This window comes from Equus przewalskii, chromosome 1 (genome assembly GCF_037783145.1).
Source record: "Equus przewalskii isolate Varuska chromosome 1, EquPr2, whole genome shotgun sequence".
NCBI lineage: Eukaryota > Metazoa > Chordata > Mammalia > Perissodactyla > Equidae > Equus > Equus przewalskii.
The window spans coordinates 51,389,517-51,412,697 of NC_091831.1; the positions used below are offsets into that span (position 1 = coordinate 51,389,517).

The following is a 23,181-nucleotide window of genomic DNA, read 5'->3' on the forward strand; positions in this document are numbered from 1 at the left end:
ACCACTCCATTTCTGTAACCCATTTAATCCTTGCGATTACTATGACAGGTAGGTGGTATTATTGTCCTTTTTTTTTTAACCTATGTTAAAAAAATTGAAGCACAGGGAGATTAAAGAAGTTGCCCAGTGTTCCACAGAGAGTGAAACTCCAGGGCTGGGATTTGAACCCAGGCAGTCCAGCTCCAGAGTCCAGGATGAATGCTGTGTTGGCAGATAGGAAGCCTGGAGTCTTGTCCAAGTTCTACCAGAGGTTGGCACTGGGACATGTCGCTGAACCTCTCTGTCCTCATCATTATAATGACAGAGGTGGACTAAATCAGGGCATGCAAGTTTAAATTGTGGACTCCTGCCCAAGGGACCAGGCAGGTAAGGGAAAGCGGGCTGAAAGTAAAGTTATAGGGAGTGGTGGGACAATGGTAAATTACAGATCTTGCATCTGTCTAAAGAAAGCAACTGTTCCTCAGTTTCAACTGGGTTGTTTTTTGTTTTTTGTTTTTTTGCCAGATACCCCTTTTATTTTCTAAGAGAAGACAAGTCTAGATACTTTGTGCAAAATTTCTCAACTTTTAGAACACTTGGAGAGGCCAGCCATACACACCGGCTGGCTGATTTATGACTTCTTGACTAGATGAACTCTTCTGACTTAGAGGATTCCATGATTGAGTAGCTGTTTTTATAAAATGGTAGAAACAAAATCCAAATTACAGAAATAGGCAGTTTAAAACGATGATGAAAGGGGATATGGACTTAGAAAGTGTCTCAACACAGCCTACATAAATATTGATCAGGAGCTGGGTTAATTGAAAAGCCAAGGTACATTAATAGAATAACAAAGTGTTTTTCTTTGTGTTCCTTTTGTGTTGTATTAGGGTAAATCAGCAATATTTATCCCAGTGCTAATTCTCAGTTTGCGGAGAGCTAATGTAAGCATGAGATGAGCTTATTGAAATTCTTTTCTTAGACATAGAGACTTGCCCAAATGGTGAGTATTAGGAACTTTAGTCAGCACTTGCTCAGAATAGTAAATACGAGCATGTGATTTATGGCATTGTGTGTACAAAGTCATGTTTCCTGAGACATTTTCTATATATATGTTGGCTGCTTTGTTTTTTGGATTGGTTTGTTGTTTTCCCCTCCTCCGCTTATCAGATTTCCTTCTAAATCCTGGCATTTGACAATGTTGCAGGGCCAGTTTCTCTGTGAATCCACAGTAAAACATACTGGTGGTTTCACAATTAATCCAAATGTGGGTTTATGGCTTATGCATGTTTATGTGAATTCCTGCATTTGTTTTTATGTATTGTGTATATATTGAGGAGCTCTGTTTCAGAGAGACAAAAAAGGAGGGAGGACAAAATCTAAAGACTGAATCTTGAAAGATGGGTTTATTCATCAATGACATCATAAGGATTGTATTTTCTCTGGGTTAATAAAGTATTTGTTTGGCGGGTGTTGTAAGCCAGCCAGAGCTAGTCATGCCATTTCTTGGAAAAGATCTGAAGCAACTGGTAATTGAAATGATAATCATTTGATCATAGTTAGAGCTATTTGAAAATAACACTCATCTCCAAACTTGTCTCTTCTGAGGAACCATATTTGGTAACATTATTGCCAAATTCTGTCTTTGCTAATGTTGAGACTTATTAACCATGATACTTAATTATTTTCCAGGATATTCTAAACTTGATTTCTGGTGAGCTCTGTCGAGAAGCTGAGCTGTTCCCATATGCTTTGAAACAATACCCAGCCTGAATTTTTATTCTGACATTTAATAATCACCATGTAATAGCTATAAAAATGCGTGACAACTACAGATCTTTTATTTCAAGAGGATGGTGTGGTGAACCGGAGTGAAATCACCCGTTGAAATAGTACTTTGTAATATGCCCCAGTGTTTATAAAGTATTGAAATTTTTTTCTTGAGCAGAGGGTAAAAACAGTTTCTCCTTTGTCTCCCATTTAGTGGAAGTTCACATTTAATTGTGATAAGAGAGAAGGTTCCATTACAGAAGTTTCACTTTTTATTTTTGATAGAGTATTTGTTATTTTGCTGCTCATTAACAAACTTCCTTCTCAAAAGCAGCTTGGAATTGGATGGGGAAAAATGAAATTTTAGATCCTACCTTTTAAAAAAAAACTCTAAAAATTAAATCCAGAGCTTCTTATTGTGTGGAGCTTATCTTAATAAACGCTTTTTTGTTTGGTTTGGAGTAGTGTGTGCAATACTGTGTAAGTGTGTGCGTGTGTCTGTATGTGTGTGTGTGTAGGTGGGGGAGAAGGAGGAAAGAGTCATGTTTGACAGCAAAATTAGCCAAAATCACTTGTGAATTCCTTTTGTTTAATAGCTTTGAGACATCTTCCTGTTGTCGTTGGTCAAAAATATTTCTAAGATTTTGTAAGCTTAGGGGTTTTCACAGTTAAGCTTTCTTCAGAAATGTGAAGTAAAAGAAATGAAAGAAGTCGCTTCAAGTTGAAATGTCAAATGCTTCAAATAATTTAACTTAAAACCCAGTGAGATGATCTTCTTAAGCCTTTTCCAAAGACTCTTTGGGTAAGAGAGCTCCCCCCCCTTGGCTCCATGTGTGGATATCTACTAAATATCTTGCTGGATTAATTCTGAGTCAGAAAAGTTGGTTGTTTCCTGGAAGCAATTAGAGATGCTTAAAATTCAAATTTATGATCCATAGGACAAACTGAAGTTTCAACTACTTTGCTTAGATTCAAAAGCTTTCTCCTCACTCGCCCTCTCGCCTCTTACCCCATATGTATTAAAAGAAAAAATCAGTTCATTTCTCAACTTACAAAGTTTTTAAGAAACATGAGAATGTGTAAGTTTCTTTCAGTGGGAAGCACATAACATTTATGAAGTATTTCTTTTGGGATTACATCACAGTTTTATTTAATTTTAGGACAAAAGTTAAATTCAATATTTGTGTATAAGCCAAGGGAAAATGTACCATAAACATAGGAATTTGGGGGTGAGTCAGAGTTCCAAGAATCCCAGATTTACTTAGGCCATTTATATAGAGACAGGCTAACCATTAGTCATCTAGTTCTCACTTTTTATTTTTGCAATTAATTGCACCTAAAAATTAGCTTTCACCCAAGTGGTCAGATAGGCAGAGTGGGCACTGGCAGCCAGCATTAAAAATGGCTATTAGAATTACTGCAGAGTTTTTGGACGCTTTCTAGTCATAGAATAAATATATCCTATAAATTACTCCTCAACTAGACAACTAGCGGTGAAAAGCCATTGAAACGAATTGAGTTATTGAAGATTCTCTGTCACTGAAAAGTCATTGTCTGCTTGCATAAGGTTAAACCACTCAAATGGTATTTCACATGGGCTTGTTGAAAATTTATCATTTCCTTCAGAACCACAAATAATGTTTTTTGTTCTTTCCTAACCACCTCTTGTAGGATGAAGTCATTGCTGTTTCCGAAAAGGTGATTGTGAAGCTTGAAGACCTGGTCAAGTGGGTACATTCTGATTTCTCCAAGTGGAGATGTGGCCTCCAGGCTGGGTCAGTGAAAACGGAGGCATTGGGAAGAAATGGACAGAAGGAAGCTCTGCTGAAGTACAGGCAGTCAACCCTAAACAGTGGACTCAACTTCAAAGATGTTCTCAAGGAAAAGGCTGACCTTGGTAAATATAATTTGTACTTCGAAATCTAATGTGTAGGCGTATCCAGTAACTAACTTTTTTTGTTGTAGATTTTTCTGGAAACCCTGTTTTATATATATATACATATATATATATACACATATATGTATATATTTATAAATTTTTTTTTAACCTCAAAGGAACCTGGGAATATGGATGGACAGATAACTGGGTGGGTGAGGAACAAACGTTACCTATTGGATCACAGGGCCTTCTATGTGTGGAGCCCTGTGCTGGAAACTAGGTGATACAACACATGGCCTTAAGCAGCTTCCAGTCTGTGTCAAGGCATAAGACTTAATTAGGGCACCTAAAATTGAGTTAATAAGGAGTCTAAATATTTGGTCTAAGCAGACAGCATGACATCTATTAACACCGGGTCAGAATTTCATGTTTTATGTTGGATGGAAAGCAAAGTGAGGAAGAGAGATGAGTCAGTTAATGTGGAGCCGGAGAGCAGTGTCAAAGCGGGGGAGCCACTGGTTGGCAATTTGTGGCATAGGTTTCCCTGAGCTTTTTGGCATTTAGTCATCACCGTCAACTGTATATTGTTTTTCTTTCCTTCCTTCCCCTCTTCCAGTATAAGTTTAGAGGAGAACTTGAGATTTGGAGTATTCTGATTAGTGTTTGAATCCTGACTCTGCTGCTTATTTAATAGTGTGGCCTTAGGCAAATAATTTAACCTCCAGGCCTCAGTTTCCCCATCTGAAAAATATGGGAACTTTACAAGGTCACTGTGAGATGTAAGATATAAAGGGTCTAGCACAGTGATTGGTGGATATGAGAGGCTCTATAGTTATTTCTATTGCTCTTTCTTAACACTTTCTTCTCCAGTGACTTTTTGTGTCCCTACCTTGTTTTTCTCCAGTTTATATCTCCCTGTGGCATTCACTGACTTACTCTCCAAGCATTGCTCAAGACCAGAGTTGTTGACCTCTGATTTAGACTACTTATTTCCTCTTTAGACAAAGAGGAACTTCGCTTTTAACATATTAAGGCATCTTTTTCTTTCATTCTAGCACAATGCTGATTTTTTCGTAGCGCTATTTTGTGCCTTAATGTGACAACTTCCTGTTTTTTTTAACCTAGAATTTAACTGTTACAATAAACCTCGACTATTTATTTTAATTGGCATAAAGAGACTGAATAACACCAGTAACTGACGGTGTCTTTCATGTGATTCTGGTCTGTGATGAACTGTGTTGTGCTTTGGGAACAGCCTTAATGTTTTCTTGCAGTTTGAGTTTAACGATCAACAGCTTCCTGGCATCTTTTGGTAGATGTCAGACAATAATATTTTGGACATGGCAGCCTGATTGTCCTGTGCACATTGAGAGAAAATTATTAATCTAATGGTTTTCCTTTTAAAGCCAAAGATTTTTTTTTCAGTAATCTTCCTATATATGCTGTTACCCCCCCCTCAATTTTTTGAACACACAATGACTAGTCTTCTGACGTGTGATAATGCTGAATAATACATCTGTTGTGTTACTTTCCTAATGCATGATCTAAATTATATTGCTATTGTCTTATGTTTTCCTTAACATTAAACCCTTTCTTTTGTTTGTTTGATTTTTTTTTCTTTTAGTTCTGGAATATACTGTTACTAATAAAAAACTAAACAGGAAACCCAGTGGGGGACAAAAGGATGTGTAGATGGTTAAGCTTGATGTCACACATATAAACAAGAGTATTTATAGCAGAGTTGTTTTGTGTTTAAAATTGATAGTTTATCAATGAATATAAAAAGAAACCCAATCTCTCAATTCTCTCAAAAGATTTAGAGGTTTTGATCTTCCTGAATTCTAAAGAATGCCCATAATATACCCTTTTAATAGTTGATTCCAGAAGAAATTAGTGAATATTCATAGTATTTAGTGGTTTTAAAATCTAGTTGTTTATTAGATTCATTTAGGGGAATTTTAAAAATAATACTGGTTAGTGAGTCCAGCTTCCTCAGATTCTTCATTCAGTAGGACTGAGGCAAGACCAAGCAATATGTGCTGATAAAGGGCTTCTGGGTGATTCTGATTTTTCTTTTTTTCATTTTCGGGGGGGCTCTTATTTGGGAGACAGCCATACGATTAATGCTGAAGAAGGAAAAATAATCAACAGATTTGATTGGGAGGCTTGCCTCTGGTGAACAAGCAACACCATGTACTTTTTCTTTTTGTTTTTAATGTAAAATACCCCTTTAAGGATAGAATTTGGGGCCTTGAAATTCTACTCAGTTGGTATGAACTGTGGGGAATTCGAGACAAATAGCTTTTGTAATTGGAATGCACACTGTGTTGTAATAATGTGGAAAGAGAAACAAAAACTTTCCTTAATGTAATGAGTTTCCAGTATCTGCTTGATCTGAGGTTTACAAGTCTACATGGTTAGGATTTATGTTGGGGAGATAGGGGATGTCATTTGCTGTATGCGTTCCTGTCCCGGCAAATTTCTCTGCAACCTCTTCCCTTCTCTGTCTGCAACATCAAAATATTTGTTGTCTGTACTTTTCTTTCTACACAGTGGTTTTCTTATCTCCTTTTCTCTTGGCCACAATGAAACCACTTCCAATACCACATTGTTAATGGAAGTTCACACACTTATTAGGTTTTTCCTTCTGTAGAACACTTCCAACTCCTCATTGTTCTTACCAAAGAAAGAAGATGAACTCTGAGATTACTTAAGACCCTCCTCTTTTTTTTCTGGTGGAACTAAGCAAAGAATGAAAAGATCTCACCTTTCTGTGGATAAAGTAAAACTCCGATTTGTTATTTTTTTCACTGAATTATTTCATCATGTTAAAATCAGTAATAAGATAATAATTAAGTTGACAAAGAAGGGATTTTACCATATAAAAGCTAATTAAAGAACTCTTCTTGCTTAGGTAGCATAAGTTCCCTTTAATCCCAGTTTGTGTCACTTCCTGTCTCTGTCTGAATAGTAAAAAAACAAGAATGTTCTGAAAAATGTATGTCTGCCAACAAATTAATACTCCACAAAGAGAAACTCTGCCCCAAATGGCAGCTTCCAATAACTGCTCTGATTCAAATCACAACTCTTTCATTTTTTTAAACCCTTCCTCTTCAAGGACAATATTTGCGGATGTCATGTTTGCTTTTTAAAAATCTCTGGAGTTTTCATTTAAGATTCTAAATGACTGGTGACCGAAACTACAGATCTAGATAGTGGGAAAACTAATCATCTTCAAAAACACTTCTGAGATGTGTTAGAGTACATTCGTCCCCTTCCTTCCTCTTTGTCCTTTTCAAAGAAAGAAAGTTCAATATGAAACCAATTCAAATTGTGACTTTACTCAGTGAAATGTTTTACCTTCTTTCAGAGAGTTTCATACTGAAGTTTATAGAAAAAAAAGAAAAAATAACAGTGTTAAAATAGAAAGGTTTAAGGAATGTATTATTCATAAGCATAAGGAACACAGGAACCTGTTTTTCCAGAAGAATCGGGTTGATTAAATCATTCACTACACAAGCCTCTAGTTATTTATTTTTGTCTTTAGAATTACAGTACTTAGCTTTTGTAATAAAGTGGACTTGATACCCATATTTGGTATGGCAGTTGGAAGTTGTCAAATGAAGAATTATTTCATTTTACAAAATTTTTAGCAACTAAGAAATATAAACACTATCAGTTAAACATAGCAAACTTGCATTTTTTATTCCTTGGGCTATACTTTGAAAAAAAATCAAATTATTTTATATAACACTGCTTCTTACAGAGTTCCTTTAAGTGAAGCCTGAAAGCTGCAGTGTAAGCTTTATTGGCCTATAAATATGTCATTATAGTTGGACTACATTTATATGCTTTGGATTGTTGTTTAAGCCAAGAAAATATGTCTCTACAGGTTGACTTTTTATTGAAACCCTTTGAGGCATACAACAGAATGTATTTTAGGCCAAGGTTATTAAAGCAGCATTTTCATTTTTTTTGCAGCAGACTCATTGTCAATTATGCTGCCACAAACTGTCTGTGGATGGGCAGTTATGAATGGTTTCATCTCCAAATGTGTCTCTAGAAAAAAAAAGAAGAAAGAGAGGAATCTGAGCTGAAATCGAGAAAAGAGACCAAAAGATGTGGGTGTGGGTACGGCTGAATTTAATGGTGGGAGCTCCCTCAGTTCAATTTCTGTTTCTAAAGTCTCATCAAATTGAGAAAGAGTGACTTCCCCTATCCCTTCTGGTTCTGGGACTTTGACTGTACGGTTGGGGAACAGACAGCATGGCAGTGTTGAAAGACCGGTGGATGAGAGGTTAGGGGAATCCTGACTCTACCTGTCCTGTAGATCTGTCATTTGCTGGAAAAGGCATTATATGTTTACACCTTCAGATTCCTTGTGTGTAAAATGGGTACCTTGCTTTATCTCACTTGATTTTTGAGAAGATCAACTGAGAAAAAATTAATTACTATCTATGGAAGCACTTGTGATACTGAAGTCTAAGATGGTATTATCATCATAGGATCATTAGAAGGAGGGTCTGTGTGTTAGGGAGCTCTGTGGGACAATATTAGCTTATTTGTCCCCTCTGAATTCCTCTAATCACACATTCTAGTGATTTAGGGCAGGGTTTACTCGCATTACTATCAGCCTCAATAGAAGGCAGGTAGTTAAAGTCCTTCAAGTCCTTGCTTTTATTTATACATATATATATTATATAATATATATTATATTGTCAATATAAATGTATATTTTATATGTTCGTCATGTACAGATATATGTTTATAAATCATATTGTATAACTTTTCTCCTTGAAAATTCTGTCAAAATAAGCTGGGCCCCAAGTGGCCAGTAGTGAAAATGACTTCTCAAGTACATGTAGTTAGAAATTGACTATGGTCTTTGCTTGGAAATTTGTATTTTAAATGGTTGTTTCGGACCACTTTTGAGTTTGATGTGTCAAGCTGCTTCCTAGGATGTGGATATAGGAAGGATTCTTGCTCTGTGTTGAAGATAACAGTATAAATGTCTCTAATAAGAAGCATGCTAAGGGGTTGACAATTTGTCATAATAGAACAATTTGTCTTACTAGAACAATCCTTTCCTTCTTTCCTTCCTAGATGTAAATTTTGTATGTCCATTAAATAATCTTGTGAAGGTATTTGTTTTTTATGTTTTAACTCCCATTGTTGGGCTAGCTGTACTATTTTCCCTAAGACAGAAATTTGAGAGGTTTCTTAGATGATATTCTTTTGTTTGCTTTTGGGGGTTTTTTTTTGGTGAGGAAGATTGGCTCTGAGCTAACATCTGTTGCCAATCTTCTTCTTTTTGCTTGAGAAAGATTAACCCTGAGCTGACATCTGTGCCACTCTTCCTCCAGTTTGCACATGGGACGCCGTCATGTGACTTGATGTGCCGTGCATAGGTCCGTACCTGGGATCCGAACCCGGGAATCCAGGATCCCTGAAGCTAGTGCGTGAACTTAACCACTATGTCACTGGGCCAGCCCCAATATATTCTTGAATTATTCTATTCATGAACATGAGGAATCCCTACAGAAGGGCCTCTTCACTGAAACAAATGTGGTCTTTATAGTATCCTTCAGTTCAAAATAGAAATCAGTTACATATGGGGCTTATCAAAAATTTGTAAAGATACTTTCCAAAGGACCTTCTCACAAGGTCTCTGGCAATATTGTTGTGTGAACCATACATTCTTTAAAGAATCTAATCATAGCACAGTTAACACTGTGGAAGCATGCTGTCCGAGTGCCAACATGGCTCTTTCTTCAAGAGGTTGCTTCATGCAATTGCAAAGTGACAGCCCAAAGGACTTTTGACAGGAGAAGTTCCCACTTCCAAGAATCTGTATCCAAGACATTCAAGGCTTTAGAACAGCTTAGTGACAGAATATTTTCCAAGGACCTGGGAACACATAAGGGAGGTTATTTCCTTTCATTTCAAAGTTAAAATTCAGCTTGGCCATGTAATCAAATAGTTGAATATTGTCCTGAAATAATGGCAGAATGAGCATGTAAAAAGTGTCTTGAATAAATAACAATCATGTATGCTGTCTGCACTCAGCTATCGCGACTATTCCTACTAGAAGAGAGGCCGGCAAAATCTAACCATATGTGAGCCAGTCACCAGTTGGTCAATGATACCGCTGTCTAGATATTCATACTGCCATCGCCCATGAAAGCTTATCCCAAGTTAAGACCCCTTCATTTGGAATTTCTCTTGACTTGCAGATCTTCTAGTGTTTTCTAGAGTGATGAATTCATTTTAGAACACCAGATTCATATCTTCTTTTGATAATGGACTGAAGATGGATAGTCAACTGAAAAGAAGTTTGTAGAATTTAAGAATTTATGCTCACTTTTAGAATTGGAGATGTTGGAGCAGAAGTAGGAAGAAAAAGTGAAATTGGAACTTTCGGTGCTATTTTTAGTATTCAGGTTACCAGTATTCACTTCTTGGATATAACGTATGAACAAGGTAAGAAAATGATGCTTTTTCGGAGCTGTTCATAGAATTGTTAGGCTGGACCTTGGTACAGTCGATGTTTCCTCCCGTTTTCTTGAAATAGTCCTCAATCCTCTCTTTATTTGGCTAAACAATCCCAGTTTTTTTCAGTTCTTCCCCAGAATCTGTTTTCAGAATCTCTCACCATCCTTGTGACTCATCTCAGGACACACTTTAGGTGTTCTTTTATATATAAAGGAATGTAAATGTAAAAGCTGGTACCCCTTTACATTGTATGAGCTCATCTTTGCATACAGCCTAGACTAGGAATGCTTCCAGTAGAAGAGAGGCCGTGATATATCCATCAGGCTTGGCGCCCTCCAGGTAGGACATGACACTGGCAAAACTATTAGACTCACTTCCCTTGAGCTGTATGGCTTTAGCTTTTCAACTGCTCAGAGCAAAAGGGGGAAAAAGATGCTATGCAGCCTCTACACCTTCTGAAGTTTAGCTACGTATCTTTTTTAAACAGTAGTATTAAATATAGACTATTATCCAGTGAACATCATTGTCAACTAATATGGCCAGAGCCACTGTGGCTCAATATCAGTGCTGTGCCTTTTGAGCTTCTGTAGTTCCTGTTGTTGTATACTGTAGCATTTACGGTAAGACTTCCCCAAATTGGTTTTTGCCTCAATAAAGATCCACAATTGAATAGCAGCTTGGTGTTTAGCTTGTTGAAGCTGCTCTGATCAAATAAGATAAAGACCAACAAGTCTTTCTTAAATTATCATATGTTAGTTTGATTCATTATCATCCTCCTGGACGTCAGCTGCTCTTGCTTTTTTTCTTTTTATTTTCTGTTTTTCTGGTGTTTTGTCTTTGATCGGGTACTCTATGGCCATATCTGTGATAAAAAGACCATGATGGAGAAGGCAAACCCCCCCATACTTTTGTTTCAGCATCATTAATGAGAAATGTTAATTTCATGATAAACTGTTTGTGGTGGTCGCCATCTGATGGTAAGATAACCAAAGGTGAAAGAAATTCAACTGTAGTCCGAGTCCCTTGTAACATACAGGTCACCTTTAGTCTCTCGTTACATCCCTGATGTCTACTGGCTTCTTGCAAGCTCACAAGTTTCTGCTATCTGTGATAGATTGGCAAACTTGGAGCAATCGTTCTATTTGCATTTGGTGATAGGAGTCTACTGTGAAGAACAAACCCAATTGGTCCACATGGTCTATTAAATATCCTTGAAAATACAGCCTTGACTCTGCCTTAAACGTGCTTTAAAAATGAGAGTTGAGTCAACAGTTAGTTCCTCTTCCAGTTGGAGGTGCGTAATGCTCTTCTCCTTTTATTGTAACTCTAAAATGCTTTTGTTTGCTTCCCACCTCTCATTTCTTTACTGCATGATTACTGACTCTAGGCCATTCTTAGAGCTGTGACCACCATAGCATCACCTTGGAACACAGAGCACATACATCCTACGGGTGAATTGATGTGGCTTTTGCAGAAGGTTTTGTGAGCAGATATTTGATTTGGGCATCTAGGCTTAATTCTCTTTAGTACTGATGCTGATTCTTCCAAACAGCTCGTTTATCTTTTAGAGTACTTTAAATGTGAGGTTTTATTACAAAACATTCGTTTTCCTGAATGTCAAAGATTCACTCCCTTTCTGTCCCCTAACATTATGTGTTTAAGTCTATAGTTTGTACAGGTCACTGCAGAGGAAAGCTGAGGTTTGGACTTTTACCCCATTTTAATAGATATATTTATTTAGGGAAGACTGGAATAATAGTGGGTTTTCAAAGGCTTTCCATGGTGCTTCATGCTCGTAGTTGCTAAGCAAATAGTGCTGCTGATCCGGGGTTTTCCAAGTTGCCTCTCTGTGTGTTTTCAGCTCGTGTGCTGGGGTGAAGTGGCGAGGCTTCATTCTTCCCTAAATCCCCAGAGCCATGCCTTGGCTCAAACTCTTTTCTTTGCACCCCTCCACTTGCTTTTTAAATTTTTAATCATTTCTAATATCTTTTATAATTCTGACCCTTTTAAAATATTGCCTTTCAGCCTGTAGCCCCCCTTTCTTCACTAACCTCGTGCCTACTGGATAAAATACAAATGTAGGCGAGCATCCAGCGAACTGTTTAGTCCCGGCCTCCAGTTCTTTTATTTTTTATTAAATAACTTTCATTGTTGTTGTATTGCCAATGTTATTGGCATTCCTTTTGGAAAATGTAGGCAACATAGACAAGCAAAAAAGCAGAAAAATATAAGTTGCTTCCTTTCCTCCTACCCAGAGGTAACTGCTATTTGCATTTTTACACATCTGTATGCCAGTGTAGATGAATGTGTGTCTAGGCAAGAATTTATTTGTACACTCTTTTCCCCCATAAAAATGAAATCTAGTGTTTGCCTCTCTCCCAATTTAACTTCCTACAGTTGTATTGTGAGGACGCCTCCATGTTGTAAAATACTCTACAATGTTTCTTTCTGCCCGCATAAGGTTTCATTATAGAGGTGTTTGTATTGATGGACATATCAGTTGCTTCTGTTTTCCCACAAATTCTATGAAATTCTTGTAGCTCTGCACACGCCGGTGACTATCTCCTTCTCCATTCATAGAGGTGGAATTGCCAGCTCGAAGTGCACACAGACTGTTAGGGCAGTCTCTCTCTCTACCTTATCCCGTCCCTTTGTAAACCTTCTGCTTTACCCTAACTGGGCTAACTGCTTGGTCTTCTTTCGCTTTAACCACATGCACGCACTCCCCTGCCCCCCAAACTCTCCAGTATGTTTTGAGTGCTCATGCCTTTACTCATTCTCCGAATGCCCCCTCCAGGACTCTTACCTGTAGGAATTCTCTCTTTACTTTAAGACTCGGTTTAAGTTCTTGAAGCCCTTGTTAGCCATCCAGCTTACAGGATTTTCCCTGCTTATGGAGCTCTTATCACATTTAGTGTCTCTACCACCTTATTGAACACCTTACTCTATAACCAGCAATATAATGCAGTATCTTTTTTTTTTTTTTTTATGTGTTTGTCTTATCTTCCCAGTAACAGTCTTCACTCTCTCGTGTAGGTGCTCTGACTTCAAAGCTCTACCTAGTAGGTTAAGTAAACATACGACTTTTATGATCAACCTCCTCTGAAATCTCTGGAGCTCTCTGCTGTGAGTGTACTTGGGACGCCTGTGTGCATTCAGGGGTTGACTTGACCTCTTTTCCAGCACTTCCTAGGACACCCTCTGGTGGAGGGGCTCTCTCATTGGTACCTGGTGGGAGGAGCAACAGACTTGTAATATTTAGTTTGTAACTATTCGTGGCTTAATTTGTAGTCAAGCGCCTATAGACTCACTTTGGGAAACTTATTGAGAGAGCTCTTGAACATGCTTGAAGCTGGACCCCTAGCCTGAGAATTTTGGGTGTTGGTGTAGGAGTTTGCTGTGTGTGGACATTTTACATATTAATACTGACACTTATTCATTCCTCCTTCCTCAGGAGAATCTTTTTCATGTTTCAGGATTAGAGCAGGGACAAAAATGTGCAGGGAAATAAACAAATCCAGACTGAACTTGCTCTGCCTTATCTTTTTTGACTATCAGCTTGTTTGTAATGTCTTTTTTTTTAGGTGACAGGTTATTAAGGAGAAGGTTTTAGCATGACATCTAATACTTTTTATTCTAGGCAATTGCACCGTTTTAATCCTTACCTCCCTTAAAATGGTTACTTGCTAATCGTGGTGGAGGATATCTCCACCTTCCAACTACCCATTCTACTCCTTTGGTTCACAAAGAAAGTATTCTCTTAGGCCCTACAAAAACAATGCTTCATGCCTGGCCTATTCACTCAATAAGAAATAAAACATTGTTTTCATAGCAGTGCTGATAATAAGGCAGATTTCAAAGCATGATGAAACGTATACTTTTCTAGCAGAGAAAAACCTATAGTTACCTGGTTAATTACCCATCACGTGATGGCTGTGTATAAATATAGGCTTTTCACATGTGCAGCCTCTGTGTGGGTTTTTTTGTTGTTGTTGTTAATTGAGAATTCTCATTTAGTTCCCATTGTTTTGTATTAATGTTTTCAATCAAAAATTTAGAAGAATGAGTAAACACAGAAGCTGCCATTTTAGGGTAGCTTCTTTTTGACCACTGTGCACAACCTTTGTAGCCAGTTATGATGTAGTGGAAAGAGCGTGGGCTTTAAAATAAGACAGACTTGGATTCAATCCTTACTCCGTAAACTGGATGACCTTAAAAATTTTCAGTTCTGCTTTGATTGCTTATCTGTAAAACACAGTTAATAATACCCATCTCCCGGGACCTGGGAAGATTAGATTAGATCACGTATGGGGGAGCACACAGTGGGAGCGTTTAGTTAAGAACATCAGTTTCCTTTAGAAAAGTAAACCTCACAAAATGCTGTTTTCTTCCCCACGAAAGTAAAGTGGATAATTACAACATAAAAAGGATACCAAGATATAGATAACAGGAGTATGTGACTTCATTCGGGTTAATTCACAAATATTTGAGTATCTATTATAAGGCAGTGAAATTGATTCAGGGTTAAATAAGCCATGATCTCAGTTCTCTAGGTGTCCAGAAAACCTTGAGGGTTATTTTGAAGTGCTTTTAATATGATGTTTCAAAATTTAATTCTCTATGCTAGAATTATCTAAGTGTTTATTGTCCTGCAAATCATCTGCTTTTATGTCTTTAGATCATAATTAACAGCTGATTGTAGTTGCTTAGAAAATGTGGTGCCAGGAATTCTAATGTATTTTAGGATATCACAGGTGAAACATGTAAATTACTGGCCTTGTCTGATGCTTCTCTGGCTGTGAACTGGCTCTTTTTGCGGTTTATTGGATGTGTAGAGGTGGATGTATGATGCTTGTGTGTTTGTGGGATAGCCCAAGCTGGAAATCCTGTTTGTCCTTGAGGTGCCTAATTATTCCAAAAGAAACCAAAGTACACTGCTATGGCCATGGTTTTGTATCCTATTTTCTCTTGGAGGTCATGAGCAAGAATTTTTGATGTATGTCAGGACAGCATGCGTTATGCTACAGTAACAAACATCTCCAAAATCTCAGTGACTTAACACAACAAAGGGTTATTTCTTGTTTATGCACAGTTCATTGTGGTGTACAGGACTCTACAGAACAAATTTTCCCTCTGTGATGGGTCCCCATTGGACTTGGGTATCAACGTTTGCTTCTACGCTCATAGGAAAGAGAAAAGAGAGGTAGAGAGTTCAGTACTAGCAATGAAATGTTTACACTCAACAGTAACATGACATAATACACATCACTTCTACTCACATCTTATTAATCAATGAAGTAATTAACTCCATGGCCATGTCTTACTTCAAGGAGGTGAGGATATATAACCCTACGACATTCTCAGAATAAGAGGAAAATTGGATGTTTGGTAAATATTTGTAATATCTCACACATGCCCTTAAGATGATGATAAATCTCATAGAATAATACAATATTAGGGTTGATAATCTAGTTACAACATTCTAGTTATGACACCTTTCCTGCACCTACTACTTCTTAAATATCCTCTGTAGAAATTGTGATTAGTTGACTTTTTAATATTTTCAGTGATTGGCAGCTCATTGCCTTATGAGGCAGTTCAAGTCCATCTTTGATCCATCTCTGTGTTAGAAATTCTTACTTTTGATGAATTACATTTGAAATGTATGGTTTATAGTATAAACTATTGGATTAATGGTATACTATTGTCCCTAGTTCTATTCCTGTAACAACCAAGAACAAATCAGATTTTTCTTCCTCTTGACAGCATTTCAAATATTTGAAAATAGTTTCTAGGCCTTCTCACTACTCTCTGCCTCCACCCTCAATTTTCCATTCTCCAGGTCAAACGCCAGCAGCCTCTATCCCACATTCCTTATATAGTATGACTACTAGTTTCTTCACCTTTCTGATAGACCTTATCTGAAGGAATCTAAGTTGTCCCTGTCACTCCCAGAGTGTAACTATATTTGTCTTTGTTTAAAGACAAGATGATACTTCAATCTGTTTTCTCCTCTCAATTTAACTTTTTGTATAATCCATGTAAAAAGTTAAACCATTCAGAAGTAAAAGTCCTTCACCTGCTTTCCAATTCCACTCCTTCTCCCAGAATTAACACATTGCTAACAATTGGTGCTTGTTTCTGCAGTTATGTGTGTGTGTGGTGTAAATTGCTCTGCTTTAAAAATAGGGTCTCACTGTGTCCTTTATTTTGCAACTTGTTTTTGTCAGTATTTAACTGAAGCTAGAACTGTGTTGTCGAGTATAGTAACCACTAACCACATATAGCTACTGAGCACTTGACATGTGGCTACTGCAACAGAGAGACTGAGTTTTTAGTTTTATTTACTTTTAATTAATTTCAATTTAAAATTAAAATTGAAGCAGTGTAAAATTTTTTTGTGTTAAACATCACTTTATTATTTTGGTCGGACTACCTATCACTTTACTGAATATTTAGCATGCAAATTAGATGTACTGTAAGTGTAAAATACATCCAGATTTCAAAAACTTAGCATAAAAAGGAATATATATCTTATTAATGGTTTTTATATTGGCCACATGTTGAAATAAGTTTTTGATATGTTAGGTTAAATAAGATATATTATTGAAATTAATTTTACCTTTTCCTTTAAAATTTTTTTAATGTGGCTACTAGGAAATTTTAAATTATATGTGTGGCTCACATTGTGTTTATATTGGATGGTGCTGATCTAGAGAGATTTGGCCAGCTGTGATGTTTAGCCAAACCTTTTATTTTCAAGTAGAATCACTGTTGTATGCATGAGTGCTTAAGAAGGCCAGGGCGCTATACTTGCTATGGAAGGAAGATAGAGATGAAAGAGATCTCAGGAACTCATAGTGTAGGGGGGTAGATGGACACAACCAAGTTATAAGATAGGGGTGAACCACTGCACGGATGAAGACGTACTCAAAGTGCCCTGGGAGCATGGAAGAAGGTTCGTAAGTACATGTCTTGCACGAGAGCAAACTTGTACATGCTTGAAGAGCGGGGATTATGACCACTGTTTCTTTGGCAGTAATCTCATGTACGTGATTGTTGAATAAAGGAGGAGATTCTAGCCCATGTGATCTCTCCATTCTACCAGGATATTACTAGAAGTGAAGAATCTTGTGGTCATTTCTGGCTTAGATCTTTTTGAAAGGCCTACTCATCCCACTAAGAACTTTAACTTAGTTCAAATTTGGCTTTCCAAATATTCCTGTGCTTGATGTTAAATGCCAGCCTTTCATTGTCTCCAATAAGTACATAGTGGTTCATATTAAGTTTGTCTGGTTAGTAGAAAAAATATGTATATTATATATTCCTCATTGAAATTCCTAATATTTTGCCAAAGCTTTAGCACTTCCATGTGGAAAGTGTTCTGAGATGTTGAAGGGAAGATAATTAAGCTTAAGACTCTTGATTTATTTCGATTTATAGAGTTTCATTTGTTTCATAACAATGAAGTGTTTTCAAGCCTACCAGTACATGCTCTGGTAATAAAAGGATACCAGTTGAAACTCAAAATGGTAAGTCTTTATCCTCTCATTGGTTGTCCTTGATTCATCAAAGCAATATTTTCATATCACATTCTTACCTTGTACTACCTACAAGCTAAGAAAAAAGTTAGCAATTTTAGATTGCAAATGATAGAACTTTACCATGAAAATGTCAACTTTATGCCTGGTTACATTATTTATGGTTGCACATGGGCCTAGTGTGGTTAATCAAACCAATTCATATAAAACAGTTTCTCCTGAAGGCACTGTGGATCTCACAAAATCAGAGAATTTACCCTGGGCAGAGCTTTCTGGCTTAATGAAACTTCTCCTGTCAATCTCTGCTCTCGGAGTGAAGATAGGGATGGTATAGAATCTGTACCATAGATACCAGGTTCAGCGTTTGGCAGGAGGTACACTGAGAATCATCAGCCTCCCCTCACCGCCCCGAAAAACTATAACTTAAGCTGCAAGTCAACTGCCTGCATGTTCTTCTGGGGAATCCACTGGGTCATGGTTTCCTAATAAAGGACCAATGTATAAATTTTTGTGGAGATACCTAACAACCGCTGCCCCTTGCCCAAATCTCCATGCCGATTTCAGTATATAAATACACGTTTTCTTGGGAGACATTTCCTAACATTCATCTGATTCTAAAAGGGGTCTATGACAATAAAAAGGTTATGAAATACTTTTTCAATGCCTGCTTATCAGTCGCCCCTCTCCCCAAAAAGCATTTCCACCAAGTTTTCTTTACTGCATTTTCCTAGTAGCCCATGCACATGTGACAGGGAGGAAAGTAGGTGGATTCACCTGTTCTGATGGTGTTAACCTTTGGAGGGGGGTCATATAGATGACTTTGAGAATCAGAAGAGCACTGTGGACTCCCTACCCAGAAAATATTTACATCTACAAGATTAGAATGACATTTGAGGACAACCATGGACCCCCTAATGAAATTGGCCTGTGAACTCTTGGTTAAAGACTGTTGGTTGCTTCCTTTAAAGAGTACAAAATCATCAGGGTACGAAGAAGAAAAACAAGGATGATGTATGTCCACCCACAAGGTTGATAGGATTCCACTTTCAGACATGAGGATTTCTGGTTTTTCATGCATGTGTGGGAAGGAAAAGCGTGTCTTTCTCATCTCGTGTATTTTTCTTTTATATTTTCAAATTATAAATTTTGACAGCAGGGATGGACAATAGGTAATTCTTATTTTCTACTGTCTGGATAGTCCGGATATGCTGTATACATGTTATGTCTTTATTAGCTACTTCCTCTTTAGAATGCTCTAGAGGCTTGCAAGAGTGGGAAGCCCTCTGAAAACTCCCTTTGGCGAATAGAACACCCTTTTGTAATGAAAATATATTTCCTATGGCTTAATTTTTATATATCAGGTTTTCATAAAATGAGGCCTGCCTGAGGATTCTTTTGAAAGCCTTTTTGTCAAATCAACCCAGTGGCCACTTCTAAGAGCAATTTGTTTATTGCGTGAATCAGTCTCATGCTCACTATTCTAAATATTTATAAAATAATGACTTTTTGCCTTTTACTTAGGAGGCTCTGCATATTGTTTGTGGGTCTAAATACAGTCTCCTTCTTGGGAGCATGAGTTGAAGCCCAAGATGAGAAACTTTTCTTTTTTAATTCTCATCAAGACCCTGTCTGCCATTGATTAGACTAAACTACTTACAGGAAAGGGAACGAGGGTCCCTCCCCTCCCCACTTTTAAGCTAAGATGCTGTCAGGCCTGTAGTAGGTGCCCAATATATATGTTGCATGAATGGATGGATGACTATGCTTTAAGTCTTATACCTGGAGGCAGCATAATGTAATAGTAGAAGTCTGGCAGACCTGGACTTGAACCCTGGATCTCCAATTAAAAGGAAAATCTGTATAATAATTCCTACCTCATAGGGATGTTATAGGATTTATTAATATGTTGAATTCCAAATGTTGAAGACAGTGTCTGGCGCAATAAAACATTTGATAAATGGCAGCATTATTAAAGTCTCAGGCCTTAAATTAGGATATGGTAGACTTTAGTCATTTATAAACCAACATCACAATTTTTGTCATATCAGTAACTCCCTATTTTATTATTTACTTAATATTTTTATTTAAATTAACTGCTTTTTTTACTTTATTTAATAGAAAATTTTGTATTACTACTGTAAATGGAAAATCTGTATCACTTGCTATTAATAACAGTGAAGATAAATACGTAATTCTTAACATAAAAAATGTTTGTTCATGTACCACCTAAAATTGACTTGGGTACCACTGGCGTGTACCACACTTAAGTCATTTCCTTTGAGGCTTTTCTCTTGGGCAACAGCCCAGCCTAGGTTATTGATAGCAATGAGACCTGCTTGGGCTGTGGCAAGCCTCATGTCAACAGCAGGCTAAGGAAGGGTTGGAGCCAGTTGCACTGAATTAATCTATAGGCTCAGAAGTATAACTGCCACACAGATGTGAAGTCTGAAAATAACCCACCATGCACCTGCCCTTATTTGTGTGTCTGTTACAGTGTTAATTGAGCACCAATAGATTAGACACTGTAGGAACATTAGAATAAAGACATGAATCTTACCCTCGAGATGCCTGAACTCTTATGAATGGTTTAACACTGAGCTCTTGAGTGGGGATGCAGGCTTAAGAATCTCCACGCTGGGCTGTTTCTGAACACAGATCCCAATTGGGTGAGGAAAAGGGTAATTGTTATTACCACCAACTGGCCCAAAACAGTGATTGTGTAACTTTGGAAAACTGAGTCCTGGGTAAAACTAGTTTCTTTAGGAATTTGCCTAGCCAAAGGTGATTTGCTGAGATAGAATCCCTCAGGTTGTCTAGATTAGAAGAACTCCCTTGCCAAAGAGTTGGGTTTGAGCTAAGCAGAAGGAAATAAACACAGCTCTAAAGGGGAGTGTGCTTCACGGCACATGAAACACCAAGGTGAAGGCTCACATCTGTGTTGTGTTGCAGAATTGATAAAAGCTGAAGCACCATTGGAAACAGGCTCATCGTCCGTACCGCTCTCCTAATTATTAAAATATGTACAGAAAGTTCTAGAATGCTTGTTAATAACTCTACAGGCACGTTGGTAGTCAGAACATCACATGTGGTTTGAGAAATGGGTCTGGATGTGTTTGCCAGACAGTCCGATTCCAGTCGTGTACTGGCGGCCCTCTTCAATTTGACTGTGCTCTGCTCTGTTATGCTGTGAAAGAAAAAGATAATTCAGCTGAGTGTTGTGCCGTTGGCTAGAAATACCACAGTTCTGAATATAAATATTACTAAAGGTAAATGATTCATTAAAAGAATAGTAGCATAAAATATCTGACAAATGAACTCCTGAAGTTGGGACTAGAATAAATTTTACCATCCATGAGCACTACCTTCATCTATTGACTAATAGCATTAGTTGTCCCTTTAAGTCGCCAAAACACATTTATGGTCTTAGAGTAAATGATTGGTAATTAGAACTTACAAGGCTATAAATACATAGCAGGGATTTGGTGATATCATAATAAACCACGAAAGAAGCTAGAGTGGTTTCTGATGTTAGTAGAACCTTGAGAAATATTTAGAGCCGTGTTCTCAGCACCACAATTAGGTTTTTATTGGGGAGGAGGAGGGGTAATTGGTGTTTTATCAAAAAATATGCAACTCTTTTCCATTAGGGCCAATGGGAGTATCCCACTGTCTAGAGATTAGGCCCTCAGTTTGTATAAGGCATGAATCTTTTAACAAACAGGATATATGCTTAAAGAAAAATAAAATATTTTTGTCCCTCTCTTACTTTCCTCACTTCTGGTCCCCTTCCTTTGAATGAGTTTTGTGTAAGTGAAAGAAGACAACAACTAAAGATCCCTGGCCTCTCAGTTCCTTGTCCCCAATTTGGCTGGTTTATCTCCAATTTCATAGTCTAGGAAGTAAGGCATTGATCATGCCAGCCCTGGACTTTGTTTCGATACCTTTTTACCTGCCTGTCTGCTAACAGTAGAGACATTGAAAGTGGTGGCCACCCACATCTGCCTCCTGGCTTCACTCACAGCCACAGGAAAGATGACCTTTCAGTGCGGTGGTGGGAGATAGACTGCATCCAGAGCCGCCCCTGGTGACATCACGGCAGCATCTCAGTTGAAGATCCAGCCCAACAGCTGATATACAGGCCAGCGTCACTGCCCAGCAGGACCAGCCTGGCACAGCATCCTATATTTGAATAAGGAGCAAGACAATTCTTTGTAAAGTCCATTAGTCCCACAGAAAGTTCCACAGAATATGATGCATACCAAGTGTTGGCAGATGTTGAGAATTGCTCGCCATTCTAGCTGTCCTCTTAACTTCTGTGCCTGCATCGCAGTTTCAGGAGACTTCCGTCATCTTTAACTACAGCATTTCTTGAGGCCCTTCTGTGTGCACTTACTGTAATTGTATCTAGTATGTGCAAGGCACTGGGAAAGAAATGACCTGTGCAGTCAACACAACTACATTGGCGCCATTAGCATCAGCTAGTTAACGGAGCTTACACACAGGGTCAGGTGTGCCTGGTGTGAAAAACACTGCCAGGATCTGCCCCAGAGTAATTTTACTTTTGCGCATTTCTGTGGTCCTTAAATCCCTTTTAGATTTGCACCTTTCTTGATTTTGAAGTCCGGAATCAGACTCCAACTTACTGGATAATCAGAGTTAAGGGTGATAATCAGCACATTAACAGCTGTAGGGCACATGTTGGCACCAGTTCAAATGGACATACACCCCACGGTGGGAGCAGCACCCAGGGACCCCTAGTGTGTGGCAGAAGTTAAGCCTGCAGTGCCTGGACTGTGTCAGTGTGTTGGGGGGCGGTGGGGAGGGAGTCTTGAATCTCCCGAGGGAGGATCCAGGGATGTGGAGGAGGTAACAGGGAGCACTGGGGGCAGTGGCTATTTGCTAACCTACATGAAAGTCTCTTGCTATTTTCAACTGGCGATGCCATCCTGGTGTGTACCAGCGGAAGGGCTGCCCTCCCTCTACCGTCCTGGTGTCAGTGTGTTAACACAGGGTCCAGAATCTATCTAGATTCTGAACTGAAATCCCACCCTACAATGCTTAACTGAATAGTGCTCTTCAAAATGCACCGACTAAAAATAGTTTCATCTGCAGTGTGAACATAGTTTCATATTTATACTAGCATCTGGCCTAAGGAATTGAATACTCCATTCTTTAAATAGCTTCACTCCAGCTCTTGAATACTCTGAGAAGAAAATCTCCCCTAGTCAAACACCTTGTTTACATACCCATGTTTAAATGCAAACAAGCTCCCTTTTTAAAATTAGAGAAGAATATTAATTTTGGAATTAATGGTGCTTTGGGGTAGTCTTTTTGGTGGGGGGGGAGGTGAGAGAAGAAGGGGTTGAATAGAGAATGAATTTAAACTATGCCCATTTAGTAAAAGATTTCTGAGACATCTACTATATTTCAACTTTTGTATTTCCCTAAATTTGATTCATAGACATTTAAACCGTAGGTGTGAATTCAGGGTGCCCTCTTTACCATCATATGTGAAGCCAG

At 38.0% G+C, this 23,181-nt stretch overlaps 1 protein-coding gene across 4 annotated transcripts in view; it reads left to right on the top strand.

Annotated features, from left to right (window-relative positions):
• ARID5B (AT-rich interaction domain 5B) overlaps positions 1–23,181 on the top strand; it is a 175,651-nt gene that overhangs the window by 27,573 nt on the left and 124,897 nt on the right. For all 4 annotated transcript variants that reach the window (XM_008532588.2, XM_008532580.2, XM_008532595.2 and 1 more), the window contains one exon: positions 3,421–3,646. In XM_008532588.2, the coding sequence (XP_008530810.1) occupies positions 3,421–3,646 (226 nt within the window). The remainder of the gene's footprint in view (positions 1–3,420; positions 3,647–23,181) is intronic.